Source organism: Xenopus tropicalis, chromosome 8, assembly GCF_000004195.4.
Source record: "Xenopus tropicalis strain Nigerian chromosome 8, UCB_Xtro_10.0, whole genome shotgun sequence".
Classification (NCBI taxonomy): Eukaryota; Metazoa; Chordata; class Amphibia; order Anura; family Pipidae; genus Xenopus; species Xenopus tropicalis.
The window spans coordinates 46954649-46974781 of NC_030684.2; the positions used below are offsets into that span (position 1 = coordinate 46954649).

Sequence of the window (20133 nt, forward strand, 5' to 3'; positions counted from 1 at the left end):
GCCCCCACACACAGTGCCCCCAATTGCCCCATAGAAAGTACCCCCAATTGCCCCCATAAACAGTACCCTCCATAGACAGTAGCCCCCACACAAAGTGCCCCCAATTGCCTCATACACAGTACCCCCCATAGACAGTAGCCCCCACACACAGTGCCCCCACACAAAGTACCCCCAATTGCCCCCATAAACAGTGCCCCCAAAAATAAGTACCCCCAATTGCCTCATCATACACAGTACCCCCCATAGACAGTAGCCAGCCCGCACACACAGAGCCCCCACAGAAAGTACCCCCAACAGACCAGTGATGTCGGCGGCTCCTTCTCTCTTATGCCGCGGCAACAGGCACTACTATAAGGTTGCGCCTCGTCGCTGACGTGTGATGTCATACGCACGGGCGCAACCTTATAAAAGAGCCTGTTGCCGCGGCATAAGAGAGAAGGAGCCACTGGCGAAGACTTGCTTGGTATGTTTTTGCGCAGAGTGCGCACTCTGCGTAGGGAGCGGCGGTGCTGGGTGCCCCCCTGGGAGTTGGTGCCCTACGCAGAGTGCGTACTCTGCGTATAGGGAGCGGCGGTACTGCGCATGCGTAATAGATTGGCCGGCGAGATCACAAGCCTCCTATGTCACCGCGGTCACCTATGACAGCGCGGTGCGGGCCACATTGCAAGGCCTGGCGGGCCGGATTTGGCCCGCGGGCCTTGTGTTTGACATGTGTGTTTTAAACAATGAGCTCACTATAGGTTACATTCAGGTAGATAAGAAAATGTTTCTCTGTTTCTGATATTAATGTGCTACAAGCTCGTTTGGAAACAGCATGTCTGACTCTGTGCCTGAACTTCTCTCTCCGCTCATTGTATTTCTTCTTTTGCTCCTCCTTTAGCCAACAAAAAGATATGATGCTGCTCAGTACTTTAGACTCATCTTACCATGATATTATTATTGCTATTATTATGTTATTTAGCCGTTTCCATACCTTCACTATATATAAAAAAAAAAATCAAGAAAATGTCCTTGCACAGTCCCATATTGTTTGGGAATTTTATACAGTAGATTGCCACCTACTGACCAGAAAAGAGAATTGTAAAACTCCTGTTCTGTTGCATTTGATAACATGCTGTCCAGTTGGAAGTATTAATGATTTTAAAGGGGAAGTTAACCTTTCAATAAATCTTTAGTTGGTATAAATGCTCCTATTTTCACCTGGACCACTTTTTTGGTTTTTAAACCCTTGGGGGCAGGGCCTTCATTACCTAATGTATACATTTGTTTGTAAATTATGTACCTCTTTGTACAGAGCTGCAGATAAGGTTGGGGCTTTATAAATAAATGTAATAAATAATGGGAAAATGCTGGGAATGAACTTATAGATGGCGTTTGTGTGTCCTGTATCTGTGCCAAACCAACAGCCATATAAAAGAACATAAATGAAAACTGATCACTGAATATCACCTTTTATGTATAACAATGTTGTTTTTTAATTTGCTTATATGTTTATATGTTTTTATACATGTTTTTTGGTTTCCAAATGTATCTCATCTAGTTAATTGAATATTCCTTTGTGTTTTTGCAGCTTGTGAGCATACTGACTACCTCACGGTACAGCAATCAGTCTGGAATCTTCTTCTGTATAGCTTCAAATGTGATGGCTGAGGTGAAGAGATCCATGCACTTCATTCTTTCAGGTACAAATAGAAGCTTATAGAGAACACAAAGCAGCACATTTTTCAGGATGATGATGATCACCACAGTCTTCTCAGAGGGTGTCCATCCACACAGAACCTGACTTTTCTAGTAAATGGGGCATTTCCTTTAAATATCCTACCAGCTCCATAAAGAATTGTCTCTCACGTCAGAAAATATTGCCTCTCATCAAAAGAATTGTCTCTCACGTCAGAAAGCATTGTCTTGTCTTGTCCAGAAATGTGTAGCTACGTACCTTGTGATTCTATTTTAATTTGAATTTTATTTAGCTAATGCTCTGTACCTTCAATGCAGCTCAGGGTCTACAGATGTACATAACTTTTTGCAGATGAACTGTGGGGGGGAATAGTGTAACACAGATGTAACTTTTAACCCTATAGTAAACAACAGCAAATCAGAAATTAAGACCCCTTTTTCCAGCCTCTCGATGAGCTAAAAACTTCCAGTAATGGTTCACTATGAAGAAGATATTGCCACTTTCTTTAAAGAAAGGAGCAAGGAGTAAATACAACTTCCTACCTGTAATTGTAAGGGGGGGGGGGGGGGTTCCAGAATTGGACCTCACTATTATTTAAAAGAAGGCAAAAAAAATCATCTCCCAACCCTCACACCCATTTTTGGTTTCTATTCATTTATAATGCATGTTTATAAGGCAGGCTTACATAGGACCATATGTTTTTTATTTATCAGTAAAACAGAAAAAAAAAATCTAAGACGAGGCCACTGAAGATAGAATTATAAGTAATACTGGGACCATATCATTTACAAAAAACACTGGAATGGGCTATTATTGGATAAGTGTATAACATTATGCTGTAAAGCCAAGAATAACCTCAAATGTGTCGAATTAGGACAACTTGTTTTACACATTGTCACCTAATTAGAATTAAGCTTTTATTCTTTTAGCACATGCAGAATAATAAAAGCAAATATCTTATTGGATACTATAGGTTACTGAGGAGGAATCATGTGTCTTCATATGTAACCATCACCCTTGCTATGACTAGGCAGTAAACAATCTCTCTTTTAGCATAAGAATGTTTTTTATAGAAACTTCAGAACCTAAGACTTTGCTGGGGCAAGAAATGGGATTTAATTGGCTATTCTTTGGCATGATGTGCGCAGAGCAGTTTTGGACAGGACGAAATCATAAAAATGTGCGTTATTATGCTGATTCAGCTATTCTGGCCCTTGGTAAATAAAACGCAACCTTTAACAGCTGTCATAAATAATCCTCTCGAGTATTTTGCTTTGCTGGACTCCAAATAACCAAATGTTTAACGACAATGAATCTGTTCTTCTCATAGTGCTCTGTCTTGTTTCAAAATGGCAGCTCTACCATCTTTCATTTTTATACCGGTCAGGGAGCCACAAAATCTTCCACAAAGATCTTAAGTGGAATTTAACAATGGACATGAGTTTTCAAAGAGGCATATGCTTTTTGCATAGTTTAGGAAATTAAACCCAATTAATTGTTTCTTCATATGAAGAGTAAAAACAGGCTTTTCAGTGATTTACTCCGGAGGGTCCCACGTGCATACTAAATCCTATGATTTGTGGAACTGTACAGGAACTAGAGGCTGAGCATTGTAAAAAATGACATCTTCTTCTTCATTGCCTCATGATTTTATCTTTTACCTAATCCATTACCTCATTCATGGGTGGTGTAACTGTGTATTTTCTGAAGGCCCCATTCCAAAACAAACCTTTCTGTTAGGAATAGTACCCCATTCTTCTCTATCCATGATATTACTTCTTACTCACATTCCTTAAGTCCCCAGTACTGGAGACAGCAGAACATTTACAGTAAATCTGTAAATACACAGAGAAAACAGCTTGAAAAAATCAAATGTCATTGGGTCACTCAAGTGCATTGTATAATGTATTAATTAGCAATGAGTAAATCTGTCCCGAAAAATCTGCGAAGTGGTTTTTTCGTGCAACTTTTTTTGGCGCAACCACACCTATTTTGACATGACCCTGCCCAATTTGACGCCAATGGCGAAATGCACAAATTTGCTGCAAATCCATGCCTGACAAAAAAATTCACTCATCACTAGTATTAATGGTTAAAGACTGCAACACACTTCTTCTACACGATGACACCAGAGATTCTGAGGAAAGAACATTTAGATGCCCCTTTGTGACTGAATACATGGAATAAGGGGCTGCAGATAATACAAATCCATGCCATAAGACTGGAAGTAACCCAAGTAAAAGAACTGGTCCAGGTGCTCCAGCCCAGACCCTCAGTTTAGGGAGCGGTTAACTGTAAACAACAACAACACAAGTATATAGGCTCATGAAGGATTTACAAGGGCCACAAAGTCAAATTTAAAAAATCTGTATTTAAAGCTACACTAAATCATTGAATTAATCTGCCCTGTGTAAATTGCTGGCACTCTCTAAATAACTAATCATGTTGATGGAAGCTTTGCTGCCTTTTAAAAATGGTACAGGTATGGAAACTGTTATCCAGAAAGTTACAAATTTCGGGAAGGCCAGCTCCCATAGACTCTATTTTAATTAAATAATTCAGATTTTTAAAAATGATTTCATTTTTCAATGTAATAATAAAACAGTGCCTTGTACATATAATTAATCCTTATTGGTGGCAAAATAAGGAGAGTTTATTTAATATTGAAATTATTTTTTGTAGACATAAAGTACAAAGATCCAAATTAGAGAGAGACCCCTTACCCTCAGGTCCTGTGCATTCTGGATAACAGGTCCCATACCCTTTATAGCATGTTTTGGGTCCAAGAGTTTACTATATCGCTGAATTTGTGATCTAAGGATAACCAAACCTTTTTTCTAAAAAATGTTATTTGCAAGTATGCAGTTTCTTGAATTTAGAATTGCAGTTAGCCTATTTATAGTGATCAGGTGTTATTATTTTGTTTGTAAGTCAAAAAGGGATTCTGGGAACAAATTCCTTTAGGCTCTTAGAAAAGTCGCATTTACATGGGTTTATCCCACTGGGTTACTGGGTTTTCAATGCAAAAGCCAGGATAATAGCTGAACACATTCCCAACTACAGACCAGTTTCACCCTTCTTGGGGCTCATCAGTGTAGTGCAGGGTTTTCTGATCAGCTTAGGTAGAGCCAGGAGTGGGGATTCACAAACAAGCTAAAAGGTTGAGGAGACCGCCTCATACATATGCAAATAAGTCAAAAAGGGATTCTGGGAACAAATTCCTTTAGGCTCTTAGAAAAGTCCCATTTACATGGGTATTTTGTTTGTACTAATTGGCTGGCTTACCTTACAGAACAAAAACTGCAGGAGCCCTTCTTTTGTGTCAGGCTTACATATTCTTGGACTGTAGCAAGCATAAGTCATATCTTAAGATGCAATACTTGCATGGGATAGTTGCTAACATACAGGCATCAAAAACATTGTGAAAATCACCTGTTTTTGGACATGATTAATAGTTTCACATGAGTAATTTCAGTTTTCCAGGTGCAGGGGGTCAACTAAAAGCCAGAAGGGGAAAGCACATGTTCTAAATATCGTTCAGACTGTTGATATTGGTTCAGTCATGGGCACTTCTACAAAGCAGCAAATGCTTGTCCAGGATGAGTTTGGTTTGGATGCTTGTTTCCGTTTGCGGACAGTAAAATTGCTACCTTCTGCCTAAGGATAGTGAAGGCATTGACCGGATTAATGGGTTCCAGGCTACAGTAGCTTTATCTGCTATCTCCATATGGTGTAGACATACAAAGGTCAGGAGGGGATTTGCACGCAAAACCGGTGAATATCCTGCAGAATTAGATGTATTAAAGCTGTATAATTATATGTGTATTACCTGGAAATATACCTATTATGCTGCGTGTGGGGCTATCCATCCTGCTGCTGCTGTTGTTCTGCAGCCCTTGGAAAATTCCATCTCCTCGAGCATAGTGCCACATGGTTGGCTTTAATAATGAAAAGTCTATAAAAAAAAATGACATGGATATATTCTTTGGGACTGCAAGCCGCGTGCAAGCCAGCAGTGCTTTTATGAGTGAATAGGAATGACGGGATAATCTGTTTGTTTATACAAAGGGATTTAAATGTTTGTATTGCATTGAATAGGGTTTATTTTGGTATTAGTGCCTCAGCAACTTCATTATTTTTTACCTCCATCAAGAATAGCATACCCTCTTCCTTTAAATACAACACATGAAAGTAACATGTTTTTCCCTTTACCCAGCAGTAGTATAATAAACATATATGATGATCTTACTATATATTACAGATAAAACTGGAAGTTAGGATTGACATGGCTTAGCTTTGGGTTCTGTCCTTGGTGCGTTTCCTAAATAACTAAGCAACTCTATGCCATTTCTCAAATTTCATATGTTTGTATCACCATCAACAGAACTGAACTTGTAATAACATATTTAGTCATTCCTAATTTGCCTAAAAAGCTCAGTCCTGTAGCATGAAACTTCAGGCATCAAGAAGAGTCTAATGGACTAGACTACACTATTTCAGATGTAATTAAGAGAGGTTACTTTAACTCTGCATAGACAATTCTGAAAACGTTATCTAAATTTTATCTAAAGACCTTTAGGCTACTCATGATGGCCACTAAGCAATTTGCTATTCTAGGCACCGATGTATATCAGTGAGTACAAATATTTGTATTGCTTTCTTGGCTTGCAGACATTAAACCCGAAGAAACAAAGGAGAGGACTGAAGCTCTGCATGGAAGTGATGTCAAGCTGGTCTGCAGGGCAGAAAGATATATCTACACAAACCTGTCTTGGACCTTCCCAGGCAAAGAGGAGATTCCATGCTTAGAAGAGGTGCATCCTCAAATGACCAAGAACACGTATCAGGAATACACCATGAGTTGTTTACTGTTGCTGAAGAATGTGACACAAGAACTTGCAGGAACATTCAGATGTTCAGCTACAAACCTCTATACCGGAATGCAGGAGGAGAAAAATGTCATTGATCTTGTGATTAAAGGTAAGTTTTCCTACCATGGTAAATAACAATCTGTTTTAAAATTGTTTAAATAAATAAGTCTCAGGTTTTTCTTTTCTTTTTTTATTCCACAATGAAGCAGATTGAATCAAAGTTCATTGCGTCTAATACTGACGGAAATAATAATTATTTTGCCTGGCCCATGGTATTTAGGCGAAGTGCATTCTACTTTTAGTAGTGATAAACAGAACTAAAGGTAAAAGATTAGTCATACTATCAAATGTGCACTGAACATTTGGGGCACTCAATAATTCCAAAACATTGCAATATTACTGGTTTTCAGCTCTAAGTCTAAATTAAGGTTACCAGATTTCCAAAGTGAAATCCAAGGAAGGAATGGGGTCTGCACGCCAAATTTTATATGCCATGCCCACTTTATGGCCACTCCCACAGTGCCATACACCCAGAAACCTCCAAAATAATTGTATACATATTACCAGACAAAAAACCATAATGGAAGCAATATTTCTAAAGTTCAGATGTGAAGGAGCCAGCAGTAAAAGCCAATGATTGCAGGCAGTGTTTATAGTGCAGGTCACTCACCTGTCAGATGTAGCGGGGCACAGTGCAATGGAGAGGGGTCGCTGCGTGGGAAGTTTGTAGAACATGGGAGGGGGAAAGGGGTCAGGTGACGTCTTCCTTCCTCCTGTCATGGAGTAGCTACAATTAGCTGTAGGTGGCTCTATTGCCATGGGGACAGCTTTCAGAGGCGGGAACACTTTCTGGGGTCAATTACCCAGAGGGACAAGGAAACTGAAACAGAGACTGATGGTAACCTTAGATTACCATTGATTCATTTAGCAAGCTAACACTTCTGATCACTTCTTCTAATCACTTCTTTTAATCACTTCTCAGAATAATCACAGATTGAAATCAAAGTCAAGATTTTCTTTTACCACCTGAAATTAGTCTTCTTTTATGTAAAATGCTCCAAGTGTCATTTGATCAGTGCACGCAATCAGCACAGTAACACAATAAGAAAGACCATTGCTCAATATCGCCCATAGAATACTGTGTTTGTTCAAAAAGTGTCAGACGCCTTTGCTGAAAATAGAAGATGATGTTGTGCACAAAATATTCCTGCAATTCAATAGCTCATATTGCTACCTAGGACTGAAATCTTGATGCTTAAGATAAAAGAGATTAGCAATGTGCCACCTGTTTTCATAATCACCACAATTTGCACAATTTCCCTGTTCTCTGTAGTTTGAGATAGAGAACTCTGTGTACTTCCCTCAGACTTATTTGCTTGTCTGTCATTTCAGAGAAGGAGGCTCCACAGGTTATACAGGAGCTTGTGCCGATGGTTGTAAACAGCAGCAGCACCCTGTTCCTGGAATGTAGAGTCAATGGAACGCCTACACCCACAATTATCTGGCTGAAGAATGGCTATGTGATTAAACCTGCTTCTGGTGAGGAGAACTGCTGCTGTCTCTTGGCTTTCCTAAGCCAACTTTTTAATTGGTCTTCATATTTTATTTGTTATAGATTTTAAACTATTAGTTTTTTACGTCTGCCAGTTTCCAGCTGTCAGATAGGGGTCACTGACCCCAGCTGCCCCGAAAACCATTCCTCTGTAAAGCTACAAAGTTTTGGTTGTTTCTTTTTATTGCTTTTCTTTCTAGTTCAGCCCCACCCTGTTGATCCTATATTCTCTCATTCAAACCACTTCCAAAATTAGTTCGCTTTTGAACAAAAAGCTAACTAATTTAAAAACCACAAAAAATAAAAAATGAAAACCAAATGCAAATAGTCTTAGAATTTGAATGTCTACATCATACAGGTATGGGACCTGTTATCCAGAATGCTCGGGACCTGGGGTTTTCCAGATTAGGGATCTTTCCCTAATTTGGATCTCCATAACTTCTACTACAAGTCTACTAATAAATCATTAAATATTTAATAAACCCAATAGGATTGTTTTGCCTCCAATAAGTATTAATTATATCTTAGTTGGGATCAAGTACAAGGTACTGTTATATTATTAAAGGGAAACTTATTTGCTTATAATGGACGCTATGGGAGATGGCCTTTCCGTAATTTGGAACTTTCTGGATAACGGGTTTCCGGATAAGGGATCCCATACCTGTACTTAAAGTTAATTGAAAGGTGAGCCACACCTTTAAGGAGCAGTGAACCCAAAATATTGGCCTAATGAAAAAAAACTAATTATAAATAACTTTCTAATATATTTATCACAAAATGTACAGTCCAATAGATTCTTCTAACCATGTTTCCCATACAAATGATTCACCCCTCCATATTGGGTTCGTATTCTCTGATAGTCCCAGTTGCTTCAGTTTAAATATTGGTTAATAACACCTTTTTGACCAGTAAAAATGTATATTAAATATAATTCAGAATAATTATTCAAAGGTAGTTTCTAAATTCATTGGGGGTTTTTTCGAGTAACTGGCAAAACCTTTTTCCCTGTTTAGCTCAAAGAATAACAAAAACCATACATTTTTATGGTTAAAACAATGGTCAACAAGCCATTTTTTCATTGCACTGATGCTGAACAAAAGGAAATACTGTTCTTTGAAATATATTTTTGTCTTGCACATATAAAAATACATGTTTCTGTGTCTGCTTCAGAGTCTAATAGTCCTGACTTTGCTCCTTCTTTTGGTCTATAATGTACTTTTTTGTCAATAGAAGTGTTATAGAAATGCACAGCACTGCTATACAATAACATTATAAAGATATACATTATAAAGATATACATTTCATAGAAAACCTTACTAATAAGTGGTCCTATGGACCACAACAATTGTTTGTGTTTTATACAATGGCAAGGTTATTCTTTGAAAAAAGGTTGCTACATCCCATAAACATGCATAAAGCTAATTATTTGTGGGATAGAGTTCATCATTATATATTGTCAGATAACATATGAGTTCCCATGTAAAGTTTTATATTTGTAACCATTTTGCAGGCATTACCCTTGTGTACAATAGCACTCTGGTCATTGAGAGGGTGAAGAAGGATGACGAAGGGGTATATATATGTGAAGCTGTGAATGAACTGGGGAAAGTCAGTACATCTGCCTTCATTACAGTACAAGGTATGCTATGTAGCAGAACAGTCTCACCTAAGGGGCCAGTATTTCTAATCTTAAATATGCAATGTCCTTATATACTCATGAAATCTGACAGGAGGGGGCATAAGGAAGAAAAAGCGATTTGGTGATTTACCCAGCTCCCTTCTACAGCAAGTTATGGCCAAGTGTCCTGACATATTGGTTTCTCAGTGGCACCCTATTGAATGTATTCATACATTGGATTATTGCAGAGCCAACAAAATAGAAACATTTTACTTGTTATCTGTAATTGATTAGTATGCCTTTCATTGTAGGTGTCGAGGAAAAATCAAACATCGAAGTGATCATCCTCGTCTGTACAGGGGTGGCAGCCACATTGTTTTGGCTACTTCTTACCTTATTCATACGAAAGCTGAAAAAGGTATGTGATTGCCTTCAAGTTAAACGTAGATCAGCTTTGTGAGCCTTATGTGAGTTGACTTGTTGCCATGATCACACAGTCAGTTTCGGTTTGAAATTCACCTACAGGGCACATATTTTGAGTCATTTGCACAGGTGCAGGTAGTTTCCATTTATACACAGTGCATAGGGGCAAGGCATGATAACATCAGCGATTTCATGAATATGACAGCCAGCCACACCCAATATGGCAGTTCACTTTTTCCAGTCCACAATGAATGGAATTACTGATCTGCAGACTACCAACTAACATTCTATACTATTGGTAAATCTGTTTTGCATTCGTGCATGCCTACTCAGTGTTTTTCTACCAACCTCTTTTCTGAAGATTTTGTTTTTGACAAGCATGAGGACCCAAGGAAGTAAACCTATAAGTATGTATTGTAAAACACTGCTGGGGGGCAGAAAAAAGAAAGCAGATGCTCAGTTGTGTGTGACGTTACAAATGTTGCCTGTGTTACAAAATCCCATTTATCATTGCAAAATGACCTATAGGTAGCCTATACACATATTTCCAGTAACTAAAATAACATTTTCATAACATTATTACCATACAGTAGAGTTGTTTGCTACCCTGCCTGTTTATGCCAAACACATACAATAATGATAATAATAATAATAAACTCTATTAACAGATTCTAGAAAGACAAAACAGGATTATGATAATGACAGGAAAAAAAGCATAATTATTTAATTAATTTTGTGGATTATAATATAAATCCTTTCAGTTTTAATCCACTGCAATTATGACTTATGTCATTTACTAGTATTTACATAAATTGTCTACAATAACCAAGAGTTGTCTGTCAAAGGTTGTAACAGTTGTAAATCAAATTCAGACACACTAGGCATTTGATTGCTACTGGAAATTATGGCAACATCTAGGGGGTACCTGCAGGGCTGCTTATCACTGGCAGTGTGAAGAGTCTCTGCTGAGCTATAAGCATAGTTTGTATGCTAGAGTCCCAAGCACTAATCTCCATGGCAGAGTTTGCTAAATAGATGTGTCTACCCAAAGATGCTTACTTGTTTTTTATGCATGTGGGGCATTTATGTACTATCCAGAATGCTTGGGACATGGGGTCTTTCCATACCTGTATTTCATGCCACATTGAATAGCAAAGTATCGATGTAGCTAATAGATCTCTTTTTAAAATAAGTTACAATATTTTGTGACCTGTTTAACTATATGTGACTTGTCGGATTAGATGAGTCAATCCAAGGTTGTCCGAGGAAATCTATCAAATAGTTCAGCCTTGATTTAAGGCTAGTGCCACACTGGGTGGATTCTCGGCCTGCGGATAAATGCAGGGTGAGAATCCGTCCCTAAGAAAAATCTAAGCCACACTAAGCGAAATGTGGCGCAAAACTGCATGTGCGTTTATCCACAGGGAGAGAATCCGCCCCATGTGGGACTAGCTTGAGAGTTTCAAGAAGTTTTATAATGTGTTTAAATTAATGGACTAAATTTCATGGACTAAACTTGTTGCTGAAATTTTCATTGCAGCCACATGGCTCCGACATGAAGACAGGTTATCTGTCCATTATTATGGACCCAGATGAGATACCTCTGGATGAGCAGTGTGAAAGGCTGCCCTACGACAGCAGCAAGTGGGAATTTCCCCGTGACAGACTCAGCCTTGGTAAGTGGAAATAGACAGTCTCCTGTATGTAAGTCCTGAGTTACAGAATAACAATGCAGTTGGCTCTTCTTTATAGAATATTTCTATATCCAAATATTGTCTAAAAATACTTGTATGTTTAAAGATTTTATCCCATCCAGTTTCTTTGCTGACGTCTTTGATGTCTGTCCTTATCTCTGTTTTTTCCAACCTGCTCACTCTATCACAAGGGAGTTTTTCTCCTGTAAATCTTTAGTTGTGAATTCCCCGATGACCTACACATTCCTTCACCTTAGAGTACATGGTGCTGCTTTTTTATCTATATAGCAACACATAAAAATTGTACAGATATAAACAGTGGCTGCTTGAATTTTGAAAAGAAAATCTGATGGCATATGTCCACTGAGATAATTTTTGTTTATTCTCATTCCTCTGCTGCAGTACAGTTGTACAGTTGTATACTTACTTGCCAAACATGACCATTATAGGACTGGTATGTCAATCTAGTATGGTCAATATCTTCCATAGCATTACATCTCCTTAGAACATGTCCGGAGTATGGACTCTATATGACCACTATATGCTTACAATTTCCTGCAGAATTGTTTGGAGAGCAGGGGAAATCCAAGCTGGATGGTACAATTTTTTTTGTACAGGATATGACCAAACCAAAACATTTGTTCTTGCTATGGGAAGTTCCATCTATGGCTCTTGCGGGGGTAGTAATATCATAAAAGTCATAAGCCTCTTTTATAAAATGTACTGTTCTAATCATCTTTTTTCAGGATCTCACTGTTGATATATTAAGTTTATTAACTGATGATTGGAAAAAACTGTTTTTTTCATACTATTGGTTTCTTGCATTAAAATACTTGAAGATATGAGAGAAGAGTTCACCATAATTCACCAAAACCATCTCTATAACCTTCTGCCCTTTGAACCTTGGGTCCTACAGATATATTACTCTGTTCTTCCACTTACAAGTCTGATTTTTGAATTCTGGTTTTCATGTTTTGTCACTGCTTTTTAACAATTGTATTTTCCATTGCCAGGATTCATTTGTATTTTGAAGATTTCTTTTAAATAAGCCCCTGTACAATACCTTCTAATGTAAAGATTTAAACACAAGTTTCTTTCAATCCATTATACAGTGAAAAATTAGAAGAATAAATAATTGCTTTAACATTAGCAATAAAGTGGACTAAAACTGCATGATATAAGGGTCTGCCTTTTGACCTCACTCACTCACCTACTACAACCCCCCCCCATCATTTATTGTCACATACATACATACATAATAATGAGAGAGAGTGAATGATAACAATCAACTCAGGCATTACAATTATTGTTACTTTTTAAAACAGAACATAAAGAAGACTGTTTAAGACATTCACATGTGTGGTAAACTAGGGACTGTATGGACTTTCTCTTTTCTTATTAAAGACCCTATTCTAGCAGTGTTTTTACTGCCCGATGTGACTGCAGGTGCTTTCACCCTTTGCATGCCTCTGTGTGTGTATGTGCATGATATCCTGGGCATGTCTCTCCAGCACACTGGTGCTCACTCTTCACTTCTACCTCCAGGAAAAACTCTCGGTCATGGTGCTTTCGGTAAGGTGGTGGAAGCGTCTGCTTTTGGCATTGATAAATCCTCAACCTGCAAAACAGTTGCTGTTAAGATGCTTAAAGGTATTTCTTTCCTATTGGGCTATCTCCTATCACTAAAAATTAAACTAAACAAACCTGAAGAATCCTCAATCCCTTTATGACTTTGTTTCTATATCTGTTTATTGCCTTTTTGTAGGCCTGTATGTCTTTTTGCAAGGATATCATGGACGTATGTTGTGTAGTATGATTATGCATAGATTATTTATAGGCTTCATATAGTTAAATCATAGCTGTTGCTGTGAAATCTATAAGTCCCCAGATTTTGAATATCTACGTGCAGCAAATTGTACAGTTTCAATTTTCACTCTTTCTTGTTTATTTAGTCTGCTCTGTCTTTGACTTAACGTTAATATTATAGTAACGCTAAATAAGTGTCAGTTTGCATTCCTGTACCAAGGATCCACAAGGATCATTTATCCGCAAGCTCAGGCATTTTACACACAAACTGTGGTTTAGATACATTTCTTATAATAAAATTTAAATCTCCACACCATGTAATTGTACTATTTAGTGGGCCCTAGTTATTTACATCTATTCCACCCGCTTGCAAAGGCCCAAGAGGCTGCATCACCCACTCCCCTATACCCTCAAATATTTTCTAGGGGGAGAGGAATACCCTTCATTTGAAAAAGGTGGGAGTGGTACTATCTCATTGATACTTGGCTTACATTTTTGCAGAGTAGCTCTGCTCTATACTATTAAACTATGGGGGTACTCCTGAGGTCAGTTTAAATATTATTTACTATTATTACTATAACTGATTCTGGTAAATATTTACAGCAAGTACACTAAAATACACTTAACTACATTGCTTATATCCAGTTATTATCTGTTTGTGTGTACAACCTAAGGTCATTTGCTATAAATTATGATCTTAAAACTGGCTGAACCTGGACACCAGTTATTGTCATTACTGCATCTTGATAGATTTAAATATATGGGACATTTTATCAGGTTGGAAAAAGTTTTTAGTAAATCTTCTGCGTTGGAGCTGTAGTAGGATCATCAATACATGGGCACCATATTTTATCAAATTTATCAGGGCAGCCCCTGCGGTGGTGTGTAGATTTGTATAACAGAGTGTTATTTATCTACTGTTTCCACTGGTGGGAGGTGTGGGTAGTTAAGTACTCAATTAAGCTGGCCTTAAAAAATATGAGGAACAGATTGCTATCTTGCCAATGAAATGGCGCAACTACCTTAGAAATAAATATTTTGAAAAGATTTTGTTCAGCACTAATTGTAACGGATCGTTATCCAGTGCCTTTGCTAATGTTCTTTCTTTCTATAAACAAAGTAACATTACCCGAATTCCTACTATGGACATCTCTACTGCATTAATTGAGGGAGGAAACACAATATTGTATGTGACAGACTATATATCTTGTTCTTGTATAACATTACAAAGTGACCAGTAGGCATATTTATGCCTGTTATGAGTTCCCTGAATATTTTTATGAGCGCTGTCACTGAATAAATTCAATAGCAGTGGGGTCAGAAAGAAGCAACCTTAGTTTTTCAGATTCTTTTCCGAGACCTTGGCTGTCTTCCTTGTTGTCTCTTTAAGTTTCCTTTGTAACCTAAACAGGATTTTCTGTGCCCATTAAAAATAACCCATTGTGCAGATATGACAGTGTCCTGTTTATGTTAAACAGAGTGTGCAACAAACAACGAACGTAAGGCTCTAATGTCAGAACTGAAGATCCTTATCCATATTGGCCATCATCTCAATGTCGTGAATTTATTGGGAGCATGTACCAAGCCTGGTGGTAAGACTTTTCCCTGTCACTTTACTTGTAAGAGGACTTTGTTGGGTTACAAATGTATAGTTAGATTGGTAAAAGGCATCAGACTTAGTTCATTATTTTATGTAATGCATAGAATAATTGTAGAATCGAATAGAATCGTAATCATAGAATAATGTACTTGTCTAAGACTGACGCTCTAAAATTAAAAAAAAAAAATTGTGTAAGGTATACAGCAACTCCAGTAAATTTGTCAGAAAACTGGATATTTATGTTATTCCTTGCCCTCATTTTCACAGCACATCTTAAATTATATGTGTTTGTATGCATTTCTTCACTTTGGCTGCTTTGTCCCAGAGCTGATTTATTAGGCAAGAAAGATAAAAAGGAATGTAAGTGCCTAAGAGTGGGAAAGACAGGGCGAGATAAGAGAAACCACAGCATGGATGCTGATACGTACATGTGTACAGTCGAGCTGGATCTGCACCATGTGCTCTGTCATCGCCAGCAGAAATTTCAGGGCTGCGCCAAGAAAGGGGAGACATAATGTGCTGTGTATAGAGCATGAGATTGTGCCAATGGCTTGAAACATATATCAGTAAAAAACACAAGATCTCCTCAATACAGATCTGAAGAACTCAATTACACAAGTGCAAAGTATTGGCCCACTGTTTCTTCTATCCACAATGCATTCTTCTCAGAATTTCAGCATTTTCAGACCCAAAATTATGCACCAGATACAGAATGTGAAAGGATTTGTAATGGATAGTAAATAATGCAGAGGGCATTGTACCTTCCCTTTAATCTCCCCTTAGTCTCCAACTGCCCAAAAGGCAAAGTCTCCAACAGAGGCAACTGGCATTAGTGTTACTCGAATAGAACATAAGCACTAAAGTAGCATGTCCCCCTTTGTAGCACAGCCAGCCTGGCAGTTCTAATAGTGCCACAGGCTTAAATGTGCAATTTTGTCTCTGCAACACGGTATAAAGTAGAACCCCTATACAGTTAAATTCATTATCAGGAATTCTCTGTTTGTGGTTCTCTTGTCTAAAACCAAATGAGAACTTAAGATGTTATTCCATGTAGGATTGATAGGAGTGTTGAGGTTGATTGCTGGAACCCCTGTAGAATAAAACTATATTATCAGTACATAATGTATGGCTCTCACTTGTCTAACAGCAAAGGATGATGGAAGATGTTATTCCCTGTAGGTATAATTTCAATGCTGCAGTTAATTGCAGATCAGTTATTGAATGTGTAAGTACAGTAAGCACTTTGGGATTAACTATGAAACATATTAGTTGCCAAATAATTGGGACCAGGCCCGGATTTGTGATCTATAAAGAGCTTTATAATCTGGCAAATGCCAAAGGGCCTGCTGTAAACTACTATAGACTGGTGATTTATATTGAAACTTGAAATGGAACATTAAATATAGGTCCAATGTTGTATGCACCAAAAAAATTAGAATGCAAAATATGAACAGTTTCTCTTGAATAAATAAGGAATTATGTAGTAACTAAGTCAAGGTTTACCTGGGTTTAGAGAGCCAAAGCAACCATCACATGTTGGTATTTACTGATCTAATGCAGTGTAAATAATGAAAGCCAACAATTGGTAATTGGGAGTCAAACTTTGTCTGTATTAAAACAGTTGTCTCTTTTATGTACTGTAGCAATATAAAGCTGTTGCTGAGGGCATATATTATACAGAGAGGCACTAAGTTGGTCATTAACAATTAACAAGTTTCATGAAAATGAAAACATTTCATAATGGTGTTATCTGCAAGTTTAGGGGGCCACCATAAGTTTGGATATCCTGTTGCAGGAATTGTTTCAGGAAGGTGTATGTCTATCTTAATGTGCTGTTTACCTGGCACAGTTTTGCCAGCTAAAGATACATTGATGACATGTTCCTCATTTGGCTGGGTAACATTTTGCTGTTCTTTCTAATGATTGGTAGTTTTTTTTCAGTAATGGATAGATTTTCAATAAACATGCAAATAGCTAATGTGGCAAACAACATTGCATTTTATATCACAGTTATTCAGCTTCCAACAACAAATGATGAATTTTGTTTTTGCAGAATGGTACATGTGATTTCTACCAGCACAGATGGTTATACTTATTCATATGACAGATCAAATATACTGCCATATAATGCAAAGCATGCCGATGACGCCAATAATTCTGTGTTTTCCCTCCACAGGCCCTTTAATGGTTATAGTAGAATACTGCAAGTATGGAAATTTGTCTAATTACTTAAGAAGCAAACGTGGTGACTTTATAGCATATAAGGTAAGACCTAGATCAGAAATGTCACCATGCCCTGATTTTGCCCAGTTATTCCCTTGAACCACCCCGTTATGACCCTCGATCCACATCCCCCTAACTCAGGAGACTGACAAAATATCTCCATGGTAGGAGGGTTTTCTGATTAGGCATGGGAAAACTACACTGCTGATAAGGGATGGCTCAGATGCACTGAAAAGCATTCTAGAAACAAGAAGGACTTCCATCGCTAAGCTAATAAATGCATATATCACTGCATGAGTTTAAAAAGGTATGGAGCAATTAAGATATCCGCACCATGTTGAAATTTTAACAGGAAAAGTTGAACAGAATACAAAAAGTACTGAGTTTGAAAAAATGGATTTTACAGCAGCTCATAATACCAAAATCTACTAATAATGAGAACAAAAACACATTAAACAGTAAGAGAATATCAGAGTTGGCACGAGGGTTAGTCAGAATAGGCAGTAACCTAAGGAATCTCACTAAGACTGGTAAAACAGGAGCTCAGTAAGGAGAGCCCTCGCCCTTACATGCCTTGTGAGTTACATAACCAGTGTTGGAACTTAAATTAATTGATTCTATGACCCCTTAGTGCATTAAGGAGCACCCAGAAGCCAAGAGGAAAAGGGAGATGATGAAGTAGCAGCAGCAGTGTTGGGGTACATCATTTATTTTCATTCCACAACTGTACCATTTAAAAAAACACACAGCAATTAGTGTTCAATAGGTCCCCACTATTTTTGCTCATTCCCTGATTATAACAGAGCTTTATAACAGAACTCCAGATCGCAGTGCTAATGCGGTTTGACATCCATCGACAGTATTAATTAGCAAAGATGTTGCTTTTCAATTTTTTTTTTAAGATGAATTTTATGATTTGAAGATCCAGTTTCACTTTCCCCATCTGGAATTATATATAACCTCACTGACACACATGTAATTGATACCGTCTGTGGTCTCAGTGCAGAATCCACCATGTGGAAGGTTATATCCAAGTGCTGACTTCTTTTGCTTCCTCGGTACTGGCAGTGTAGGCAGTGCTTTGTAATTATATAACTGGGGCACTGTTATTTGCTCTTCTGTGGAATGTAAAACCTATTTTTGTTGATTGAGGCCTTACAGATAGATAGGCAATACCAAGCCGCAGATCCCACTTGGCTAACACATTCATGGAGGCAGGCATCACTTGCAGACACAGGCTGCACTATTTGCTTGTTATAAGTAACAACATAACAACATGCACATCCAGCATAGCACACACCCACAGAAAACAATGGGGGTTATGTAATAAAAGACACTATGTTTTCCCAGGAGCAGTAAACCATAGCAACCAATCAGCAGGCAGCATTTACTGGTCACCTCTTTAAAAGCAAACATCCTATTGGTTGCTATGGGTTATTGCTACTGGGCAAACTTAGTGCCTTTTATTACATATGGGGGAATGAGTGACAATGTACATTAATCCTAGTGTTACTGCTCGGATCACTTCCCAGTGTAACCAGTGCTCCTGCTGGTCTGGAACAATTCCCAGGGCATAATCTGAAAAGCTATTTTCATTGCAGGGTACGCAGAATTTTAAATCCAAATATATTATTAATAAGTCATATTTATTAGCAGTTAAATGTCTATCATTATTCCACATATCCAAATCTGAATTCTTCCCACTCTTATTTTATTACACATATTTGTCTTAGCGCTCTAATGATATTAAGGGATATTTGTGTGGGAATGCAGCCAATGTGCTGGGGGAAACCTCTGGTCTCCTCCTTTTCATTACTGTTGAATTGTACTAAAGATTTCCATATGGCTTGGAACCACATAATTAACCTTTTTTACTTACTTGGGGAGTCTTATGGGACAACTGGGCATGACTTCATTTAACGTTATCTACTGTTTCACGAGTGTAGATAATTTACACTATATTCCCGGTTCCTTGGAGACTGAAACATATAGCAGTTTCCACGCTAAATTTACATTGCTGTGAATTGGTGCCTTGTGTACAAATCAAGGTCTTAATAGAAGTGATAACAGTTTTATCCTTTGCAGAAATTCTGCAGCAGAAGGTCACCACTTTTGGATGTATTTTACCAGACTGCTTTGCTTTGCAGTCACAATTTTGTTTTTAAAACCTATATAAAAATGATTAACAATCTACAGTAGCATCAATGTATCAGACACCTTGATATTGTTCATGGCCTGCCAAGGACTGCACTGTAATTTCCCCAAATCTTCAATTATACCATCCAGTGCTTTGAGCCCTTCCACCTATCGTTTTGGGACCCCTAGAGTAGCCAGCCTAACAATTTAGGAACCTCTCTCTTATTATAGATTATTAGAAACTAAGCATAAACAAATTAAACAAAAGGCAGACCTTAATGAGTGTGAGTCTTTTTTTAAAGTAGACATATTGAGTGAAAACCATTATGCATTATACTCCTCTAAATGTAGAAGTAATGTGCTTAAAAAGTAGATTTCTGCAAAAGTCCTTGAAGTCCCACCCATCTGATCCACTTCCTGCTGCCTCATTTCCCAGGCTGTGCAGGGGGGGTTGGCGTAACTTAGCTAGCTACACTGTAGGATAGGAACCAGCAAGTGGGCTGACCTGATAGGGAACTTAAACCTGTCTTTG

At 38.0% G+C, this 20133-nt stretch overlaps 1 protein-coding gene and 1 long non-coding RNA gene across 4 annotated transcripts in view; one reads left to right on the top strand and one right to left on the bottom strand.

The window, feature by feature from the left end:
- Positions 1 to 20133, top strand: part of kdrl (kinase insert domain receptor like) — a 136896-nt gene that overhangs the window by 88471 nt on the left and 28292 nt on the right. The window contains exons 12-20 of one of the 2 annotated variants that reach the window (XM_018096816.2): positions 1571 to 1682; positions 6350 to 6658; positions 7942 to 8088; positions 9612 to 9740; positions 10031 to 10137; positions 11683 to 11818; positions 13382 to 13486; positions 15121 to 15234; positions 17419 to 17507. In XM_018096816.2, coding sequence (XP_017952305.2) covers positions 1571 to 1682; positions 6350 to 6658; positions 7942 to 8088; positions 9612 to 9740; positions 10031 to 10137; positions 11683 to 11818; positions 13382 to 13486; positions 15121 to 15234; positions 17419 to 17507 — 1248 coding nt within the window. The remainder of the gene's footprint in view (positions 1 to 1570; positions 1683 to 6349; positions 6659 to 7941; positions 8089 to 9611; positions 9741 to 10030; positions 10138 to 11682; positions 11819 to 13381; positions 13487 to 15120; positions 15235 to 17418; positions 17508 to 20133) is intronic. The other variant, XM_031890779.1, reaches the window with a different exon arrangement.
- Positions 1457 to 7689, bottom strand: LOC116406573. 2 transcript variants are annotated; one of them, XR_004219579.1, is made up of 4 exons: positions 7220 to 7689; positions 6445 to 6608; positions 5508 to 5633; positions 1457 to 3513 (listed from the first exon to the last, which is right to left on the bottom strand). It is a non-coding gene; the product is annotated as an uncharacterized LOC116406573 (long non-coding RNA). The 2 variants fall into 2 exon arrangements; XR_004219580.1 differs by lacking the exon at positions 5508 to 5633 and having other exon boundaries at positions 7220 to 7686.